This window comes from Esox lucius, chromosome 7 (assembly GCF_011004845.1).
Source record: "Esox lucius isolate fEsoLuc1 chromosome 7, fEsoLuc1.pri, whole genome shotgun sequence".
NCBI lineage: Eukaryota > Metazoa > Chordata > Actinopteri > Esociformes > Esocidae > Esox > Esox lucius.
In genome coordinates, this window is record NC_047575.1 from 35,450,914 (window position 1) to 35,473,331 (window position 22,418).

Genomic DNA, 22,418 nt, shown 5'->3' on the forward strand with positions numbered 1-22,418 from the left:
TGCCTGAACATGTACTTCCTGTCACTGTGCTGTGCGCCGGCCCCGCCTGGCTGTCTCATTCTGGAGATGACTCTCTGATAATACCAAAGTACAGTAGGAATGGAAAAACTTCAGAACTCAACATTTGGGTTGAGTAATTGTTTGCCCCCAACATATTTTGTTTGTTTGGCCCTTGAAGTGAATCCCTCCGTGTTATTGAATATTTGTCATGATAGATGGCACGTTGTTGTTTAGGTGACTTGGCCCCACACTGTAGCTTTGGGCCGTCTTCCTTTCCTGGCCACTAGATGGCAGCATTTGTCTTCTGTTGTACCCTTCCTCTCCCTCAGGGTTTAGATCAGGACCATAAACATAGACATGTTCTCTGCCCGCATATACTGTCTGTCACATGTTCCCTTTAGGCCGGAGATCTTGAAGCAAGAGATTAAGGTGTTCTTTGTCAAGTACAATGACCCCATCTACGTCAAACTGGAGAAACTGGACATCATGATTCGCTTGGCCTCCCAGGCCAACATAGCCCAGGTAATGCTCATGGAAACCCATACCTCCAGTAATATGTGCTGAACATTTATAAATGGGGTAGTTTGAATCTGGTTGTTTCTTGTCTGAAATCTGTGGTCCATCAGACAGTTCAAACTGTCTAGGTTGAGCCCTGAATGCTTATGGCAATGGTATATGGTGCTGTATACCAGGGGTATGATTTTAGTTTTTCTTGATTAAATTGGTAATAATATATATATTTTTTAAGTGGTTTTGTGTTGCTTTGTATGTAATAAAAGCCCTTACTTGTAGTATATAGGCAGTAAACCAATATCTATAATTGCAATAAGACACCTTGGAAGTTTGTGATGTATGGCCAATATCCAGGCTCTCTGTTGGGTTGTATCTAAGAACACCCACTAGCTGTAAAATACTGTCCATATACCGAACCCCTTTGTACCATACAGCTTAAATTATTCTTCGCCATGTGGTATTCCTTGACCATGTAGTTTAACTGTAGAATGTTGTTGGTGTACTGCAGCATTCTGTACTAAACAAGAAAGCCCACAGGAAAATAATAATATGCCAATGCTAAGGGCTGTATCCAATATAACAATGACTTCATGGTCTTATTAGCTGCACCTCTGTTTTAAAGGCATTTCGACAGACGCGGTCTTACCTCATTGCGTAACTCCTAATCAACCCTAGCTGGGGCTCTAACAGGCATCCAGTCAGGGCACTTCCTAATGAACAAGGTGTCTGCCTGATTGACAGCTAAGACAAGCCTGTTGTAAATTATCCAATAGATACCCACTCCTATTCTCCAACTGTCTTTGGTACATTTTCTTCATTGAACCTACACATTTATCAACATTAACATCCTGTCCTTAACCTGTTCTCTTAAGGTTGAGATGTGTTTTTTGGTCCTTTCGTTGTGTGAGTTTCTCTTCACTTCTCTGTCGCCAGGTGCTGGCGGAGCTGAAAGAGTATGCCACCGAGGTGGATGTTGATTTTGTGCGTAAGGCGGTGAGAGCCATCGGACGCTGCGCCATTAAAGTGGAGGTATTAATCCAAAGTCCTTGACGGACAACAAGTCGAATGCTGTTCACTCTTTGTCTGAACCTCTTCTTTTATATCTGTTCCGTTAATGCCGCCCAGTTGTAAAAGAAACACCTGATCTTCAGGAAACCCCCTACCCACCAATGACAATTTTGTTTGACATCCTCATTCAAAGAGTCCAATAAATACAGTTGCAAATATTAATTATTTGGGTTATTTTCCTTTTACTATTTTCCAAATTGTCGAATAATAATGAAACATGATTGTAGTTGAATCATGTAGTTGCCAAAAACAGATCAAAATAAATTTCACATTGCAGATTCTTCAATGTAGCCACCCTTGCTGACAGCTTTGCACTCTCTTGGAATTCTCTCAAGCAGCTTCATGAGGTAGTTGTAGGTAATCTGCATTGACCTACTCCTGCTGCCAGTACTGCTGCTCCCACCCCATGTAGAGTTCTGCTTCAGAGCCCCTCTGTTTCTCTTTCAAGCCATATTGATTAATGAGGTGAAGAAGGAACTGTATAATCTGGACCTTTATAAATCAGCTGGGCTTTTCTGAGGTGTTCTTCCCCTGTTATCCTCTGGATCTATCTTGTTTAACCTGCCATTACAAATTGCTGGAATTTCACTAGGTTGGAAAGCTGCCATGCTGTCATTCCTATCTTAGAAGACGATGGGAAGCTAGATTGACTGACTGTCCTGCCTGCTTAAAGTTAACTTGACCTGCAATATTCAGTTGGATAATGGTTTTCTTTGCAGTTCAGCCCGGCTTCAGAGTTGGGTCCTAAACAAGGTCCTAAACAACAGCTAATTGTGCACAAAAACAGTATTGTTCAGTTATTTTAATGTATGTTGTTTCAGTGCCTAAAATGTTCATGAATTGAAATTAGGATATTTTCCCACATACCCCAGATTTTAGGATTATTATAATTTATTTAACGTATTATTATTATTTCCAAGGCTTTTATTGGCGATTTCAGATCATAGGGAGACGGGTGAAGGGTAAATTAACCCTGGTCTTTGATGGGGAGCCACATATGTCCTTGGAGCCAGGTGTGTTACCTCTGGACCAGGAGTGTTACCACTCTGAGATTTTATATTAAAAATGCAAAATTTCAATAGATTAATTGGATAAGTCTTGACCCCCCCCCCCCCTCCTTTCAATCCTCAATTTACTTAGGTGTAATCAGTCCCTTTCAAAATCACACAATCACACACAGGTTTTGTATTTTTAGTTACATAGATTAAACCAAAACGGCCCGTCTCTGTATTCATTATTCATAGGCAGTCAGTGATGAACATAATTATGTATTGTTTGATTTCCCTAGCCCATAACTGTGACTTTCTTCCCCTTTGTAGGCTACTGTACCTCATTTATGTGATGAGTTGTAATGTGTGAAATTTGTTTTGGTATAGTTTAGAGTTCAAGTTTTATCGGGAGGTTTATTAACTAGGCAGATTATATAAAACTGACTGGACCTTCATCAGTGGAGCAGGGCCTTCAAATGATAATAGATAAAACACCAGTCGTGCTTCTGGGGTGCATGACCTGAAAATAAGGAGTATGTATGTTTTTTGTCTCTATGATGCTCTGGGTTCTGCTTTAAAAGAAAAAGTTACTTTAGTGAATGGTGTATTTGTAACAATCACTTCTTTGTTGACTGTTTCTTTTGTCTACTTGATAGCAATCTGCTGAGCGCTGTGTGAGCACCCTGCTGGACCTCATCCAGACCAAGGTCAACTATGTGGTGCAGGAGGCCATCGTGGTCATCAGGGATATCTTCCGCAAATACCCCAACAAGTACGTGTCCATTTCCCTCCATCCTGATAATTGTCAAAAAAAATATCCAGATTCTCTTTGTTTATCAGAAGACCCCGACCCTTTCTCTACTCAGATATGAGAGCATCATCGCCACACTGTGTGAGAACCTGGACTCTCTAGATGAGCCGGATGCACGCGCTGCCATGATCTGGATTGTAGGCGAGTATGCTGAGAGGATTGACAATGCTGACGAGCTGCTGGAGAGCTTCCTGGAAGGTTTCCACGACGAGAGCACCCAGGTCAGTTGTCCCTGGGCAGAGCACCCAGGTCAGTTGTCCCTGGGCAGAAAGCAACCAGGTCAGTTGTCCCTGGGCAGAAAGCAACCAGGTCAGTTGTCCCTGGGCAGAAAGCAACCAGGTCAGTTGTCCCTGGGCAGAAAGCAACCAGGTCAGTTGTCCCTGGGCAGAAAGCAACCAGGTCAGTTGTCCCTGGGCAGAAAGCAACCAGGTCAGTTGTCCCTGGGCAGAAAGCAACCAGGTCAGTTGTCCCTGGGCAGAAAGCAACCAGGTCAGTTGTCCCTGGGCAGAAAGCAACCAGGTCAGTTGTACCATATTCTAATCTACCTCAACAACCAACTAAGAGATTTAATAAAAATATGAAGAGATTGGATTTATGTTTCACTTGGTTGGTTTAATTAAACAATGTTCTTGCCAAACAACCTGGATGTTGCCTTTGGGACTTTTACGCCGCCTGGAAATTAAACTAGGGCAATGACTGAATTGGATATGGTACTAGCTCCATCTGTTACTTCTGCTGCAATGCTTTCATTAAGGTAATCATTTCAGATCTGCATATGTGGCTTGGGGATGAGGGCTGTTGTTGTGTGAGGAAGTGTGTTGGGTCAGACCATTGAAACATCTGTTGGGGGGGGTTGTTTCAGGTCCAGCTCACTCTTCTGACCGCCATCGTCAAGCTGTTCCTCAAGAAGCCCTCTGAGACTCAGGAGCTGGTACAGCAGGTTCTCAGTCTGGCCACACAGGTGAGGACACAGAATACATGGTCCTCAGTCTGGCCACACTAGTGAGGACACAGAATACATGGTCCTCAGTCTGGCCACACAGATGAGGACACAGAATACATGGTCCCCAGTCTGGCCACATTGGTGAGGACGCAGAATACATGGTCCCCAGTCTGGCCACATTGGTGAGGACGCAGAATACATGGTCCCCAGTCTGGCCACACAGATGAGGACGCAGAATACATGGTCCCCAGTCTGGCCACATTGGTGAGGACGCAGAATACATGGTCCTCAGTCTGGTCACACAGATGAGGACGCAGAATACATGGAACATTTGTTATGCACAAGATGATGTGTGACTTGGCCAAGTGGACTTGTTGAAAAATGTTTGATGGTTTTTCAGTGTTAGAGTTCACCCTGCATATGCTAGTGAAGACATCCTTGTTAAACCAGCGAGTGGCCCCAAGATATTGTCCCACACGTTATTCCAGCCGTAACATACAACATGTTTCTTCTGCCAGTTCAATCTCGCCATCTCACCGTTGACGGTTCTCTTTGTGTCCTGGTAGGATTCCGACAACCCGGACCTGCGCGACCGAGGCTACATCTACTGGCGCCTGTTGTCCACCGACCCGGTGACCGCCAAAGAGGTGGTCTTGTCTGAGAAGCCCCTGATCTCGGAGGAGACGGACCTGATTGAGCCCACCCTGCTGGACGAGCTCATCTGCCACATTGGGTCCCTGGCCTCCGTCTACCACAAGCCTCCCAACGCCTTTGTGGAGGGCAGCCACGGCATCCACCGCAAGCACCTGCCCATCCAGCACGGCAGGTGAGACAGTTAGCGGGAACTTACTCCAGACTCCCCTAGCCCCACCAGCACTACACTGTCATTGGTTATGTATGACGCCGAGAAATGCCATCCTGGGTGTTACATAAGTCTGTGTGCTCTCCAACCCCCCCCCCCCCCCCAGCATTGACACAGGCGAGAGCCCCGTGAGTACAGGCCCAGCTGCCCCCATAGAACCGGCCCAGTCCGTCATCCCATCCCAGGGAGACCTGCTTGGAGATCTGCTCAACCTGGACCTGGGTCCCCCCGTCAATGTTCCCCAAGTCTCCTCTATGCAAATGGGGGCCGTCGACTTGCTGGGAGGAGGCCTCGACAGCCTGGTGAGTGACAGAGGGAGGCGCACGGATGCAAATGACAAGCTTCCCCAAAATGTTCCCTTCACCTCAGATAAGATGAGGGGATTGTAGTCCAGGAGGCTATTGCATATATTTGTCTGTGATGCTATACCTATGAAAAATTCATTCTGCCATGCACTGAAAATGCAGGTAACTCTTTGAAGGTGGTAGAACAGTCCACATTAATTTTGGTTATTTCTTCACAAATGAATTTATCTCCTGTGTTTAAAAAATATATTTTCAGGAAACTAAGGCAACAAGTCAATTACCAAATATTTATCATAAACACTTGCATTCATTTTAAAATTAAGTCTGCCTAACAATCATATTATTAAATATTAGGTAGAGAAAATCTTGTTAATGCACCTTGTTTATACAGAAATTGTAAATTCCAACTGGTTACTGAAAACTTTGTGGTGTTTGTGACAAACTTTGAGCTTGAAACTGTTCTTATTTGTGTGTGCTGGGATGTCTATGACTCCATTTTTGGAAATTCGCTCTGAGCTCAAGCGGAATTGTGTTTTGATCCTGATTCTCAGTACTCATAGAAATATCATCAGGAGGAATCCAGATTTTTTTATGCAACTGCCTACAGAAACAGCAACCAGGGCATTGACAGTATTTTTTTTAAAATGACTTTTTTTTCACTTATTGCTTATAAAGTCAAGTGAAAAAAAGTCTGACATGTATTGTGTCCATTTGAGCCTTCACAAAAACAAACGCTGCTTTTTCACTAAGGGTTTGTAGACCACTGTAAGCGGCTAGGTGGTACCGTGGCAACGTCAAACAGTACTATTGGTGTTAAAGATAATGTGCGAACATTCAAATAGACATTAAAGGTGTCGTTTGAATTTGACCAAGGAGTAGGAATCCTGTGGGTCCCGTGGGTCCTGTGAGTCCTGCGGCGCTCTGTCCGACAGGCCAAGAATGAGAAGTGACTGCCATGTCAACATGGGACCATTTCAGTGTGAATACATTGTGCTTCCATGTGCATTATAGTCATGTAAGCGATGACCTACCATTGATTTGTTTCCGTATACGGTCTCTGCTGTGTGGAACTGAGTTTTGCTTATGATATGATCACTGCTCAAACAGAGAAGTGTCAGCTGTCCCTGTCGGCTGGATGATCCAGCACCGGTGTCCCGATGACAAGATATAACATACGGGAGAGCTAGTTATCCTTCCATCTGGGACTTGGATGGCTTTTTACCTGTCCCGGGTGTTCTATAATAACAGATGACTGGGTAGATAATGGAGTCCAGTTGCTCATAAAAAGGACTTGTGGATGTACTGGAAAAGTTAAAGCCTCCCTGTTTGGGCCTCTTGAGTCAGGGACACTGCTTAGTCTTTTCATAGCCGTCTGTCGGTGTGCCATTACCTGGGCTACGTTAAGATGAGGTGATGCAGGGGCACCTGTCTGACAGTGAGGAAGATGTACGCTGAGCTGTGTCAGCGAGAAGCCAGACAGCGGCACAGCTAGGAAGGCACAAGTCACCGCGCAGTCCCATGCTGACGGGTTAATACACTAGAGACTGGAGGCTTGGCACGCCTTGTTGGCACCGGCACACGCACCTCAAACCGTAGGTACTCCTGATAGTCTGGGCTTTCCAAAAAATGACCCCAACCAGCAGTTTTTCTTGTGCGCTACAGGGCTCTGAAAAAAACCGTGACTTGGTAAGGCAGAGTAGCACATTGCCTTTCCCGTCAGATGGTGGAGGCGACCCCCAGTGGTTGACCGGGGCCTGTCTCTTTGTTTTTGTTTACCATGCCACGCTCTTAATAGTCCGTGCACTGTCATCAGTGGGGAGAGAGAGAGTTAAGGGCTCAGAGAGGGTTATCATCCTTCAGCAGTATATATTTGAAATGTGTAATATATCAACTAAATCATGATGGGTTATATAATAACCCATCATCAAATATTTCTTTCTCAAATGAGAATGTGCTCTATGAAGTCATTTGCGATGCATTCTGCCTCCAACACTAGGGAGGTATGTACCATTCAGAAGTAATTGGATTTAGGAGCCTGGGGCCAGGGTGCTCCTGGAGAATGGCATGCTGTCTCGTTGAGGAAGTGGAATGGCATCAGGAAATTGCATAGGCTCCTGTCACTTCAATTTCCTCCTACGCTGAATAATGTCTTCCCTCTAAGGAGGTCCTGAACACAGGAGCACCTCCTTAGAGAATTTGGAGCACTAACTAATGCATTGTCATGGGCCTGATGTGAACAAGTGGATGGAAATGAGGATAGGCACATCCCATACTGGAGGAGAAAAGGCCTGATAAGGGTTTTGTGTCACTCATGAATAACAACACACCAAATCTTCTGCTTTTGTTCATCTTTTGGAAATCACATCCATAAATCCTCTACCCCAGATATGTTGCTTCATGTTATTACATATTACCTCTCCCCCAGATCTCATGTTATTACATATTACCTCTACCCCAGATATGTTATTACATATTACCTCTTCCCCAGATATCATGTTATTACATATTACCTCTCTCCCAGATCTCATGTTATTACATATTACCTCTACCCCAGATATGTTATTACATATTACCTCTTTCTTGGGCACTGTGAAAGGAGCTCTGGGTTCGCTCTGTCATTAGGGATATTGATATGTGAAACACTTGACAGCACCTCATACATCTATGCTAGGGTTATGTATTTTAGGGTAAAGCACCCTGCCAGTGTTGGTTTTGCCAATTGTCATTTTAGTTTTTATCTGTCTACTTTAACTCTGAACAACATGTCTTCTGTAGTTGGACAAGGCACATTATGTACGCGATGGAAGTAATTTATAGTCTAAATGTTCAGTATTTAATTGAGCATAAACAATGACTAAAATGATACATGCTTTTTGTCCTATCTTCATCATTTCATTGCAAATGTAGCCTTACCTCTTATCATGTGCAGAATCAAAAACTCTTATCCAAATTCCAAGGGAAAGTTGTCCAGAGTTGTAGTATCTTGATGAGAACTCAAATTATGTCTAAAATAGGTGATGAACATTAACAGGTGTTCCCCGGCCGGACCATTAACAGGTGTTACGCGGCCGGACCATTAACAGGTGTTACGCGGCCGGACCATTAACAGGTGTTACGCGGCCGGACCATTAACAGGTGTTACCCGGCCGGACCATTAACAGGTGTTACGCGGCCGGACCATTAACAGGTGTTACCCGGCCGGACCATTTAATAAGTGTTACCCGGCCGGACCATTAACAGGTGTTACCCGGCCGGACCATTAACAGGTGTTACCCGGCCGGACCATTTCATAAGTGTTACCCGGCCGGACCATTAACAGGTGATAATATTATAAAAAAATTTAATGTCAGATATTTGTTAAATTTCCGATATTTCAGGTACAGGTGTTACGCGGCCGGACCATTAACAGGTGTTACCCGGCCGGACCATTAACAGGTGTTACCCGGCCGGACCATTTAATAAGTGTTAAAGTAGACAGACACTGGTGGCTGCATTGCCACATAAGCTAGACAACGCTCTGCTGTCGTCAGAAGGGCATCATGGGCATAATGAATGCTACTGAAGGGGCTGAGTCAGTGCCCTCAGGCTGGTTATTAAAGCTGACCTTCTGGATCAGCCTGCCAAGCCACAAGCCTAACAAGCAGTCTGCTAGCAGTTTTTTAATAGACTATGGTATTTTACCCCAAAAAATGGTCATGTTTTCATAGTCCGTCCATTCATACGGTCTTGAGAATGGTATCATGCAGCATACGGTTGTATCCTAGCTGTTAGATGTTTTAAAATCCATTTCATCCAAGTTTTTCTCTAACATTGTTTGCACTAATGCTTTTCTCTGTGCATTGCGGTGTATTTGGTTTGTTTGTTTAGTCTTGCTACATGGCTGGCAGGGTGACTTCACACTTCTCACAGTCACAGTGCATTTAACTGAGCACTGCTGGGCTCAAAGGAAATCCTGAATATCACAATGATTACTGGATAATATTATAAAAAATATTTGTTAAATTTCAGATATTTCAGGTATTGGTTGTTTTGAAGTACCACATTTGTTTTAGAGATTCCAAGGAGGAAGTTTTTGTTAAGTTTACCTTTTGTTTAATAATGAATACTTGAATATTTTTATCTCCCACTTACTTTGGAGAACTCAAAGCTGAAAGTGAGGGGAGATGAGCCAAGTACCTCAAAGCTATGAGCTAATAATAAATGCTTGCTTTTTGACGTGTTAATTCTCAAAACTCCTTACTTTCTGACTCTCCTTCCTGATAACCATTTCACTGTGACATGTTTAGCTACTATCTTTATAATAACCTTTTACATATTCCAGGCAGTGAGTGTTGTACTGCTTTGGGAGGTGGGGTTGGGGATGGGTTGCTATTGCTAAGTACTTCTCTGTATATCTCTCTCTCTCTCTTTCTCTCTCTCTCTCTTTCTTTCTCTCTCTCTCTCTTTCTTTCTCTCTCTCTCTCTCTCTCTCTCTCTCTCTCTCTCTCTGTCTTTGTCTGTCTTACTCTTGTTTTTGGATGCGGGCGCTGGATATGGGTCCTCTCTTATCTCTCCTGTAGCTCGGGGGAGACCTGGGAGGAGGTGTTGGGGGAAGTCCAGCAGTAAGTGAGCCCTTCCGTATGTCTGTCCGCCTCCCCCCGTCTGCATGCTGCATGCGTAGAGGTTCTAGCAGAGTTCAGAACGTAACTGCCACACAAGTCAACGCTGGACCAACTGTCATTCTTCCTGCACACTCACACCTCACCTTTGACCTTGCTTGCAACTGCTAAAAAGATATACCACTCGTATTCCATTGGGAGATTGCTGAAATTGTTTAATCATGGCCCTGAAATTCTGACTGGAGATACCCAAACCAATTTTGACCTCTGCATATTTAAGAAATGTCTCTTTTCTGAACCCTTTACACTCATAGGCCAACATTATTCTTTTTTTAAATTTAAACAAGAAAGACACTTGAGGCCAGAGGCTGTACATCATAACGTATGATAAACAATGCACTTGTAAATGAACATTTTTTTCTCATTTGGGCAGATGGGTGTGTTGTGGTTTTGAACCACTTCCCCTATACTTGTTTAGGGGACTCAAATAAATAAATGTAAAAATGCCCGCAGATTCCCAAATTGTTTTAGAACTTGATATTTTCAGTGGCAGCTAAAACCAGGTGAAGTAGAGAAGATGACGGCGCAATCGAGAGTTTGAATCCGGTGGCCGGAGAATACGCTCTCCAAGCGTGTACATATGTAACAGCACATACGTCCTGGTTGAATGAGCATTGTGTTAAGAAGCAGAACCACTTGGAAAGCGGAGGACATGTCTAGATGTCATGCTCACCCAAACTTTTGGGATGTTGTGTTGAGGGAAAGCCATAATGGCAAGTTGAACATTACTAAGTTGAATGAATGACAAAATAAACAGTAGCGCAGTGGTTTTTAACTGGTAACAATCATCAGCTTATATGAGCTGGATATACAATGGCACATTTGCTCGTAAGAGGCTTTGGATGTGTGCTTTTCCTGAATGTGCTGATGTACATTTTTGCCAGGATCCTTGTCCATGAGGAAGACAAAAATCTAAAGGAAGAACTACTGTTTAATCCAATGAAAAATCGCAGTCAAGTAGTAGAATAATTGTTCTGATGAAGGATAATTGTTCTACATCAAGGCATACAAAGACAAAGCAAATGTGGTACAATGGAAATTAAAACAAATGTGTGTCAGCGAAGGAAATTCCCTCATGTTTGAACATTTATTAAAGAGTTTGACCAGTATAGATCTGTATGGTGAGAAAGACCCAATATAACCATTAAAATATATTGGTTGCCATTCTAGATTGCACTATTCAAGATAATTTTTTTTACAATAACGCAAACATTTAGAAAAATATTATGGTATGGTATTTTGGCAATATCATACAGCACTAATAAGAACATTGCATTAGCCACAGTATTTCTTAGACTATTTCAGTGTTTTTTATTATTTTCAGAAACCCGAAATATAAAGTATGCATTGAGAAAAAAAAATCATATGCCCATGAAATGCTGACTGTATGGGCGTTCGGAAATAAATGTTAGGATATGTATGAATTCAGACATGATTGGCTGACATAACGGCTATTCTTCTCACCACCATAGGAAATTGTGTAGAATATTAGTAATTTTACCCTTAATTTTATTTCTACCCAGTATTCAAATTTAGATATAGGGATCAAATAAAAGTGATCGAAAAATAATAATAATGTTTCGAATTGTGGGCAAAGTTTTCTGTTTTATTGGAAATTTTTAGCACAGATGTCATCAGATGAACGTTCCAGTACATCAGTGTAAAGATGGTTGCTAGCTAATATATACATTAAATGGCGTTAATACCTTCTACCACGGATCATGTTTCCACGACAACCCCCGTGCCAGATGGTCATTGGAAACATTTCACATCCTTGAGGGTAGCAGGGCGTGACCTCTGAGAGAGAATCTAACCACATGTTTCTGATGTTCTCATTATTTAAGCACTTTTAACTTCCAATGAAACATACATTCATAGAGTCGTAATATATTGAGAATACTACATTAATACACAGATTCCACACTAGTCCCTTGACAAATTGTGTAAATTTGCAGGAAACTAGCTTTAAAATAGCAAATAATAATATCCACCCCCATAACCACCTCTAAATGTTTGATTGAAAACCTCCCAATTCGCCGCACAACGCTCCCATAGACTTTGACATATAGACGTATGTTACTGTACAGCTGCTGCATTGCTATTCAGACACTTCAATTGGCACATTTGCTGTTCTTGACCCTTATCGAAGGGCTGTGAGTGTAAAGGGCCACAAACACATACAGTAATTTGTCTATAACTATTTTATCGGAAACCAACAATGAGCACATGAACCCGAACCATAACTGTCTTTTTCGTCTTCATGTTGACCACAATAGAATCGTCGTCTCACAGGTGACTTGCGTTTCTCATAGATTTACTGCTGTGTTTTTCTGTGTGCCTCAGGTAGGACAGAACTTCATCCCCTCATCGGTACCCAACACGTTCGCGCCGTCACCCACTCCTGCAGCGCTGAGCAGCGGCCTCAACGACCTGTTTGAACTCTCCACAGGCATGGCCGTCACCACGGGAGGCTACGTGGCCCCGAAAACCGTGAGTACCCGCGTGTATGCTTATTCTCTTTTGAGATAGCGTTAGCCACAGCTAATTGTTAATATGAGTCCGGTTCATTCCTTGGTCTCAGCAAAATGAACATGGCCAGGGGTTCTTCGACGATTCTCTTTGGTCAATAAACTGAAGAATGTACGACATTATAATGAGTTGAGAAAGTGAAATATATTTAATTCATGGATTTTATTTTTTTTATCAAGCACCCAATACTCCTTGAAGGAATGCACCCCTTGTCCCAGAACTACCCATAATGCAACAAGCAACCCATTATTCACTCATGGGCAGCGTGTGACGTAAAGGTGTTCACCCCCTTTTACATCAAATCTCCCCAATTTAAAGTGTTCTGGGATAAATTGTATATCAGAGTTAACACCCCAGCAAGGGCAGGCAGTCAGTGGAATGCTCAGTGTTGGCGTCTAGAAACCAGCCCTGTAGCAAAGTCCCTCTTCATGTAGGACAGTCTATAAATATTATAACACGGTGGGATACAGAACAGACACATTGCAAGGTCTTAGGGCCCTGGAGGGCGTTTTATTAACAGTTACAGGAGAGAGGAGATGTGGTGGGGAGGCGGTGGCGGTTGTTGTCTGAGCAGCCTCTCCACTCCTGTGTCGCTGGGGCCTAGTAGCTGTGAAGGCAGTGTGGCTTGGTGTTTCCCTGCCTTCTGGAGCCTCCTCTTCCTTCACTCCAGCTCCTTTATTTCACTTCATCTTCTTCTGTGACATTGTTGGCTTCCACTTCTCTTCCAGTTTCTCCCCATGAGCTGCTCCTTAGGAGCCCCTAAATGCCTCTTGATGAGGTCCCTTTGCACGGGGGACCCTGTTGCCCCCCCCGACACCGGATGGTTCTGGTAGCTGCCAGCTCTATTTGGGGGTTGTTGGTGCTAATACAGGAGGCGGGGGGCGTGTTCATACGTCACAAATTGCATTTTAAACTAGGTTGAATATAAATAACCTTGTTATGACATGGTTTGGCAGTGTGTGTGTGTTAAGTCCAAGTTGGCATCGACAGGCTCCACCCTGAATAGCTGTGGAAAATGGGTCATGTCGATATCAGCTGAGTCATGCAGAAGAGGCTCACAGTGTCCTGGCTCTGGTGTTGGTTTTCATGACAACGTAGCAACAGGACATTGCTTCTCATCTTAGGTATTCAGTTCAATTCATGCCTTTCATTCTCCAGTCCCCTTTGTCTGAGTCACTTGAAGGAATTGGCGACACAAAATGAATTGGTTCAAAATGTACGGGTGCACCTCCCGAATTAGACATTTCTCAATATGTATCCAAGGGGTCCGGTGTTTGTTCTCTCTTCTCAGGCACGCGAGTCAGTTTAGAATGCCAGCAGCATATTTACTGACGCTCTTTCACCAGGTGTGGCTGCCGGCAGTGAAAGCCAAAGGGCTGGAGATCTCTGGCACGTTCTCCCGCCGTCAGGGCCAGATGTACATGGACATGACCTTCACAAACAAGGCCCTGCAGCACATGACTGACTTCGCTATCCAGTTCAACAAGAACAGGTGAGGGAGGGGGCGGCTGGTGCTGGTGTGTCTCAGCTCTACTGGCAGTCAAGGTCCTCTGTGGCCTTTCTGGAAAACTGATGTTCTGCTTTTTTGTTCACGCCAACCTTGTATGTGCAGTGGTGGCTCCGGGCTCGTCGTTATCCTGCATGCGCTATAAGCCGTTCACTAAGCATATTGTTTAAGGTGAATAGTCAAGTTCTCTGAGGCTATGCACTTAGTTGAAGGACTGTGTTTTAGTTTGTCGTAGCTTTTGGCTGTAGACCAGGTTGAATGGTTTGTATGTCATGTCCACTCTAAGTCCTGGTACACAATGGTAGCTCAGCCTGAGTAGCCTTGCTGCATCAACAGAAACATTAAACCACAAAAGAAAAATGTTAAAGATCATGGGACTGCCTGTGTGCTTCATGATCTACTACCGTGTGGTAACTCAAACACAGCCGCCGATCTGGAATGCAGTAACATTGTCCATGACTTTGTACTTTATTAAGACTCTGTTCTGTGTGTATTCTTTCTGTCTAGTTTTGGAGTCATCCCTACCACCCCTCTGCCCATCCACACCCCACTGATGCCCAGCCAGAGTATCGATGTTTCCCTGCCTCTTAACACCATTGGTCCAGTCATGAAGATGGACCCACTGAACAACCTCCAGGTAACCTCCAACGTGCATCGAATGGTTCCGTGGAGCGTGCTAGGCAAGAGCCGGCGTGCCGATCTGCAGAGACCGATCAGTCAATCGCGCCTGAATGCTCCGCTTCTCAAGATATTGGAGCGAATGGAGGAAAAAAGAGGATTATCAAAGAATATTCGTTGGTGCTTTAGCAAAGCAGGTTGCAATAGAAAAGATGACTCTTGATGTTAGCTACAGTACAAGACGTGTAGGTAGTCACTTTGGCCGTTCCTTGTTTAAATGTTCCCGTTTGTGCTGCAAAGCTGAATGAAGGCTTGTAGAAGAAACTTCAGCACACAGGTAACAATGAGTACTCCACTCAATTCCGTGTAGGGGTGACTTGGTGAGGTGAAGTCATCTAATATTTATATTCAATAGATAATAATGTCAGGCAGTGCTGGATTTCTGGGGTTTCACTGGAGTTGGTTTCATCTGCAGACATTCAGTGACAACCGGGAGAATATGCCATGGTCCGGAATCTTAAAGAGCGGCCCGTCCGATTCTAGCCACATTACGACGGCCGGACGAGGGTCATGTTTTAATCATGAGGCAGCACAGGGCCTGCAAACACAGGATATTCAGTCAAAACTGTCTGAAACTCAACTAGCATTTAGGGCCTCACAAGACCCTATCTTTGACTGAAGGATGGTATGAAACAGACTCTCAACAGAACATTGCCATGCAATACCAGCACACTATAACAGGCGACTGGGCTTCGAGATGTCTGTCTGAATTACAAATACATTTCATATTTTGTTCTCTGGATCAAAACTTGCCGATGCTGACATTCTGATGGGAGGGATTGATGGAGCTGTGAGCTTGAGATTAAAGCCTTCAGTCCACACATGCCGTTGAAGCAAATTAGCTGCCGAAGGCCACACTGTTAAATCTAATGCTCTCCAGCACCACAGGACAACAACCAGCTGGAAACAGGGACTCCGCCTTCAGTGCCCCCTCAGAAACAGTTAATATACAGTAATCACAAACCGATACTGCACTGTCCTTCTGCACTACATGAACGTGTCTTGCTTTATACGAGTTCTCCGGAAGTCCAGGTCAGACTTCACCTGTTTGTTGTGGACTCGTACAGTAGCTTCTCACTTGTACTATGCTAATGAACTACCTTGGTTAGTTAGTCTTTTTGAATGTTGTGTAGCTTCCAGTTCCACTATACAGCAACTTGTATTCCTTGCTTATGGAAGTGTCTGTAGAGTCAGTGCTGACTCTGGTATTACTCCGGCACCGCCGTCACATTTTACTGTTTTGAAAAGGAAAGAAACTGTATTAAAGCATTATCAATTTACAACGTCAAACGTGTTAGGCTGTGTAAGGGGCAGTGTATTCTTTGCAGAGACACCTCTGAGACCTACAGAAGAAATGAAGATGTAACTGAGTACTGAGACAATGGTGATAGGCACTCAATCACAACCCAGTCTGGGGCAATGTACCGAATGACTCAGACCCCTCTTCCACGCTCTTTATTAGGATGTGTCTTGGGTGTTGGTATAGTTTATTAAAACATTGATGATTCACATGGTATGACATAAAGGGAAAGAACCGATCACCCCATTTAAAGGACCGAGCTCCACCAAAAACACACTGCTCTTACCTTATCTAAAAGGCTGAGTCACACATCTCATTACCAGTTACAGTCAAGGTTTAGGTGCACAGCAGGTCGTGTGCAGAGGTGAATGATCACTTTCTATTTCCGTGGGCTAGAATCTGTTATTTACCAATGATTTGATGTGAAAGTGTGACTCGCCGAGTGGACGTTCTCATTCGGTTAAGGGGAATTTGACCGAGCCCAGAGGCGCAGGGAGGTCAGTTTGGTTCAGGCGTGTAGGTGAAGACTGTGCCGTTGTGTGTTAACTGAGTTCTGACTGCTGGAGCTCTGACTCCATGCTGTTTCATGATGCAAGTGATGTTGAGAGATCACCAGGCGAAGCTTTTCATGGCCTGACAACTTGGGTCACGGCGGATGAGGTGCTGGCCTGGCAGTGCACATTCCCCCCACTAGGCGGCGGCGTGGGCGCTGGTGAGGGACAGGAGCGGCAGGAGATGCCAGCGGGGCACACGCCATGCGGCCATGACAACCCAGTTCAGGGCTGTGTTCCCACGCACTCCTGCGTCCGGCTCTCTCTACCCACGCTCCCTCACAGGCAAATGTCCAGTCTCGCTTCTCTGCAGCCGTATTATTTAGAGCCAGACCAGTGTTAAAGGACTTTTCAAAAACTCTGGTCGTGCGTTTGATTCCCACTGGGGACCAGGTCAGAAATGTATGCGCTCGGTACTGTCGCTCTGGACAAAGGCGTCAGCCGAAGCTCTAAAATGTCATGAAAATGTCTGACTGGTTTCATTTTAAGGTTGTCTTTGTTCACAGGTGGCTGTGAAGAACAGCATTGACGTCTTCTACTTCAGTGGGCTTATCCCACTCAACATCTTCTTTGTGGAGGACGGCAAAATGGGTATGTTTGTGCAGCAACATAAATAGTCATAAATACTTAATAACCAGAGTAGGACAGTCACTACAGTTTATTTTAGAGTGGCGTGAGGACCCTTTTACTATAATTACCACTTCACAGGAATTTGCTTCCCACTACAGTAGTGTGACTTCTGTTTTGTTACCCCTCTCTGTATCTGCCTCAGAGCGACAGGTGTTCCTGGCCACCTGGAAAGACATCCCTAATGAGAATGAGCTGCAGTACCAGATCAAGGAATGCCATTTAAATGCAGGTAGGTCTCTTAGTATGTGTAGATCAGAGCTTTGTGTACCTTTGAAACAATACATGCTATGATTTTGTAACTTTCCTTTCATATCACCAAGCGAGGAAAAAACACCCAAATCTCTGTTGGTTTTTCTTTATCCACTGGTCTTTAGATGTAAGAAAGCAGATACCGGTCTGGAAATATAAGTTAGGGTCTCTAACCCTCCTAACTCTGACTGTGATCAAGGCCCTTCACACTGTGTTGTTGGATCTTCACCTTGTCTCAAGTGTGATTCGGCTTTAATTTGCTTTTCACACACCGCGGCCGAAACTGCTTTTACTCCTGTATTTCTGAAGTTGTTAGAGGAGCATTTTTAGATGTTTGAACACTACAGTGTTTGGATGCTGGTAAAAGGAAACATGGGATAAGAGATTCTTGAACTGGACTTGGTTACTTCATGTTGGTGTTGTTTCCTATTGATGGACTTTCACTGTGATTAGCGAAGCACCTACAAAGTAGAATGAAAGGAATTAAGCAAGTGAGATTTAAATTCCAAGTGGATTTGGCACCCTCCCAAACTAAAAAATCAGCCTGGGAAGGAGAGATCCATTTGGTGGGTGGGCCTTGTCACGTTATAGAGACATACAGGATGTTGATCCACTCTACTGTTGGGAAGACTTACTTCACTCCTTCACTCCTTGCCTCATTTGTTTTTTTTGACATTTTGCTCTTTTTCCTTCTTTCCATCCACCGCCTGTCTCTTAGGACTCATTTGAAGGTCCCTGGCCTCACCTCTCATTCCCCCTCTTTCCCTGAAGGAGACTTCACACAAGCTCTGTAATGATAGCCCTCACCCATGGCCTGTTGCCCCAGACAAGAGTGACTCGGGGCTTGTAGCAGGGGCACTGACCAGTGCTCTGGACAGGACCTACCATGAGTCTCAGGGTCAGAGGTTATGGTAGTGCTAGTTTGTCCTAATGTGTTGTGCCATCCCTGCCCCTAGATGTGAAGTTTGCGGTTTGTAGTATCTCCTCCCTGTGGTGTCACAGTAACGGTACCGCTACTTAGTCCTCATGCCCAGAGGGAATCTGGGGGTTGTAGGATCTCCTCCCTGTGGTGTCACAGTAACGGTACCGCTACGTAGTTCTCATGCCCAGGGGGAGTCTGGGGGTTGTAATCCTCATGCCCAGTGTTTAGCCAGACCAAGATTAATGTATAGCCATGTGTTTTCTTTTTCTTTTTTTCTTTTTTTTACATACATTTGGACATGCTAAAACTATTATTAATATTATTATAAATATGAGTTGTCTTATATTATCTTCATATCTATTTTTTGTTGAGTACATCAGTCCTAGCTTTTAGATAAATCTGCGACCAACAATGGAAACTGCAGAGGCCACTGCTGGGAATCATACATATATATGATATATAATAATACCCTGTAGTAATACCCTGTAATCATATCCAGTAGTCATACCCTGTAGTAATACCCTGTAATCATAGCCAGTAGTCATACCCTGTAGTAATACCCTGTAATCATAGCCAGTAGTCATACCCTGTAGTAATACCCTGTAATCATAGCCAGTAGTCATACCCTGTAGTTAACACCTCCTGATCCATGGAGAATGACATTCACAAAATGTACGCCACTATAGTACAGGTCAAAGTACAAACCTGATTCCCAAAAAGTTGGGACACTGTACAATCGTGAATAAAAACAGAATGCAATGATGTGGAAGTTTCAAATTTCAATATTTTATTCAGAATACAACATAGACTGAGAAAATGTATCACTTTAGGGAAAAATAAGTTGATTTTAAATTTCATGGCATTAACACATCTCAAAAAAGTTGGGACAAGGCCATGTTTACCACTGTGTGGCATCTCTTCTTCTTTTTATAACAGACTGCAAACGTCTGGGGACTGAGGAGACAAGTTGCTCAAGTTTATGAATAGGAATGTTGTCCCATTCTTGGCTTCTAGTTGCTCAACTGTCTTAGGGCTTCTTTGTCGCACCTTCCTCTTTATGATGCGCCAAATGTTTTCTATGGGTGACCGATCTGGACTGTAGGCTGGCCATTTCAGTACCCGGATCCTTCTTCTATGCAGCCATGACATTGTAATTGATGCAATATGTGGTCTGGCATTGTCATGTTGGAAAATGCAAGGTCTTCCCTGAAAGAGACGACGTCTGGATGGGAGCATATGTTGTTCTAGAACTTGGATATAACTGTCAGCATTGATGGTGCCTTTCCAGATGTGTAGGCTGCCCATGCCACACGCACTCATGCAACCCCATACCATCAGAGATGCAGGCTTCTGAATTGAGCGCTGATAACAACTTGGGTTGTCCTTGTCCTCTTTAGTCTGGATGACATGGCGTCCCAGTTTTCCAAAATGAACTTCAAATTTTGATTCGTCTGACCACAGAACACTTTTCCACTTTGCCACAGTCCATTTTAAATGATCCTTGGCCCAGAGAAAACGCCTGCGCTTCTGGATCCTGTTTAGATACGGCTTCTTTTTTGACCTATAGAGTTTTAGCCGGCAACGGTGGTGGATTGTGTTCACCGACAATGTTTTCTGGAAGTATTCCTGAGCCCATGTTGTGATTTCCATTACAGTATCATTCCTGTATGTGATGCAGTGCCGTCTGAGGGCCCGAAGATCACGGGCATCCAGTATGGTTTTCCGGTCTTGACCCTTACGCACAAAGATTGTTCCAGATTCTCTGAATCTTTGGATGATAGTATGCACTGTAGATGATGATGATAACTTCTAACTCTTTGGAATTTTTATCTGAGAAACTCCTTTCTGATATTTGCTCCACAATCTTTCGCCGCAGCATTGGGGGAATTGGTGATCCTCTGCCCATCTTGACTTCTGAGAGACACTGCCACTCTGAGAGGCTCTTTTTATACCCAATCATGTTGCCAATTGACATAATAGGTTGCAAATTGGTCCTCCAGCTGTTCCTTATCTGTACATTAAACTTTTCCGGCCTCTTATTGCTACCTGTCCCAACTTTTTTGGAATGTGTAGCTCTCATGAAATTCAAAATGAGCCAATATTTGGCATGACATTACAAAATGCCTCACATTCAACATTTGATATGTTATCTATATTCTATTGTGAATTAAATATACACTTATGGGATTTTATGGGAATTATTCCATTCCTTTTTTTCTCACAATTTGTACCGTGTCCCAACTTTTTTGTAATTCGGGTTTGTAGATCATATTTTCTCAGATCTGTGTCTGAATGAGTACAGAAAATGTAAAATAATGAATTTGAACTGCATTACACTGGAGAATAAATGTGACTAATATGCACTCATCAGTAGTCACCCTTGGGGCTGAGCTTTGCTTGTGTAGCGTTCCACCTCGGTTTGATTAAGGTCGAGTTGTCCCTTCATCATTCCAGAAATCCTTTACCAGGGATTTCCCCTGACTCTTATTTAATGTGGCCTTGCAGACACAGTGTCAGGAAAACTACAGAACGACAACATCTACACCATCGCCAAAAGGAACGTGGAGGGCCAGGACATGCTCTACCAGTCCCTAAAGCTCACCAACGGCATCTGGATCCTGGCTGAGCTTCGCATCCAACCTGGCAACCCTAACTACACAGTAAGACACACCCATTTAATATTCACACACATCAAATTAACATCAGTTAAGTGTCAAGTGAAGGCTTTTTAATAGTTACCACCCTTCTCTAACTGAAATATGTTGAATCCGGTAACTAAATATACCACAAAGCCTGTGCTACTTAGAGATGGGTTATGAAATGAATGCAAGTTATTTATATTATTTCTTGTACACACCCAGCCAGATTGCCTTTGCCCGTCATGTGTTTAATTGAGCCGATTCAACATCAAGGCCTTGTTGGTAACAACTTGTTCTCTGGGAGAATCATGGCTGGACTCAGCAGCAAACGTTCTGCTTGCTTACATTGCGCCCCTGTAAATTAGTGAAGAACAATCAGAAGTCCGTAAAGCACTGCTAAACAGCACATAAATCCAGGCTTTGTCAGTCCTATCAAGGGTGGTGTGTTGGGACTCATAGGTCCTTAATTGTTTTCTCAGCCGTTCAAGGCCAACTACAGATGAACGTATTCAGATGTCCTATTTTAACTGCCTTGAGAATGTCTTGAAATAGACATGAGTCAATCTCTTTCTTTTCCCTAAGTTATAGTCCTATACTTTTTCTTCCAGAAGGATTTATGTAACACATGGTTATGTCATCTCAGTGCAGTCCCCATCTTATACTCTTATGGCTTTTCTTGTAACAGTTACGTTAGAGGTTGTTCTCAGGGAAGGTCTGTGAGCACGGCTGACAAGCTGAAGGCACTTTAGAAAACTCAATATCAGCACACTCATATTTCCTTGCAGTAAGGGCTGGTGGCTTCCATACATTACATAAAACCAAACTCACTGGGGAATGATATTCCATTTGTTCTACAGTATTACTTGTTGATTACTACATCGATAGCCTTTCTCTGCTCGCCACATCATCTTCATACCAGCATTTTGTAAGGCACTCTTCAGTTATGTGAAATACTGAATGCATCAAAAGCTTGAAGGAAAATAAGTGTCACACTTGAGCGCCACTACAAACGTTGCCTTGCCATCAGCATTGTGTCAATTTGACATTATACCTGCTACACCAGGAACCCACTTAAATCAACCATTTCCCCCCCCCGCATTTTCCACTAAAAACGTTGCCTTGCCATCAGCACACTGTCAATTTGACATTTTACCTGCTACACCAGGAACCCACTGAAATCAACCATTTTCACTCCGCATTTTCCCCCTGCCCACTAAAAGAATGGACTTGTGCGTCAGCCATCGAGAAAATGACCCGACACGAG

General features: G+C 43.7%; 1 protein-coding gene across 4 annotated transcripts in view; it reads left to right on the forward strand.

Annotated features, from left to right (window-relative positions):
• ap2b1 (adaptor related protein complex 2 subunit beta 1) overlaps positions 1-22,418 on the forward strand; it is a 35,731-nt gene that overhangs the window by 9,645 nt on the left and 3,668 nt on the right. For 3 of the 4 annotated variants that reach the window (XM_020048300.2, XM_010870894.4, XM_034293108.1), the window contains 14 exons: positions 402-522; positions 1,447-1,542; positions 3,227-3,342; positions 3,437-3,602; positions 4,244-4,342; positions 4,891-5,150; positions 5,293-5,488; positions 10,051-10,092; positions 12,493-12,639; positions 14,025-14,170; positions 14,693-14,822; positions 17,221-17,305; positions 17,487-17,573; positions 21,021-21,175. In XM_020048300.2, the coding sequence (XP_019903859.1) occupies positions 402-522; positions 1,447-1,542; positions 3,227-3,342; positions 3,437-3,602; positions 4,244-4,342; positions 4,891-5,150; positions 5,293-5,488; positions 10,051-10,092; positions 12,493-12,639; positions 14,025-14,170; positions 14,693-14,822; positions 17,221-17,305; positions 17,487-17,573; positions 21,021-21,175 (1,846 nt within the window). The remainder of the gene's footprint in view (positions 1-401; positions 523-1,446; positions 1,543-3,226; positions 3,343-3,436; positions 3,603-4,243; positions 4,343-4,890; positions 5,151-5,292; positions 5,489-10,050; positions 10,093-12,492; positions 12,640-14,024; positions 14,171-14,692; positions 14,823-17,220; positions 17,306-17,486; positions 17,574-21,020; positions 21,176-22,418) is intronic. The other variant, XM_010870895.4, reaches the window with a different exon arrangement.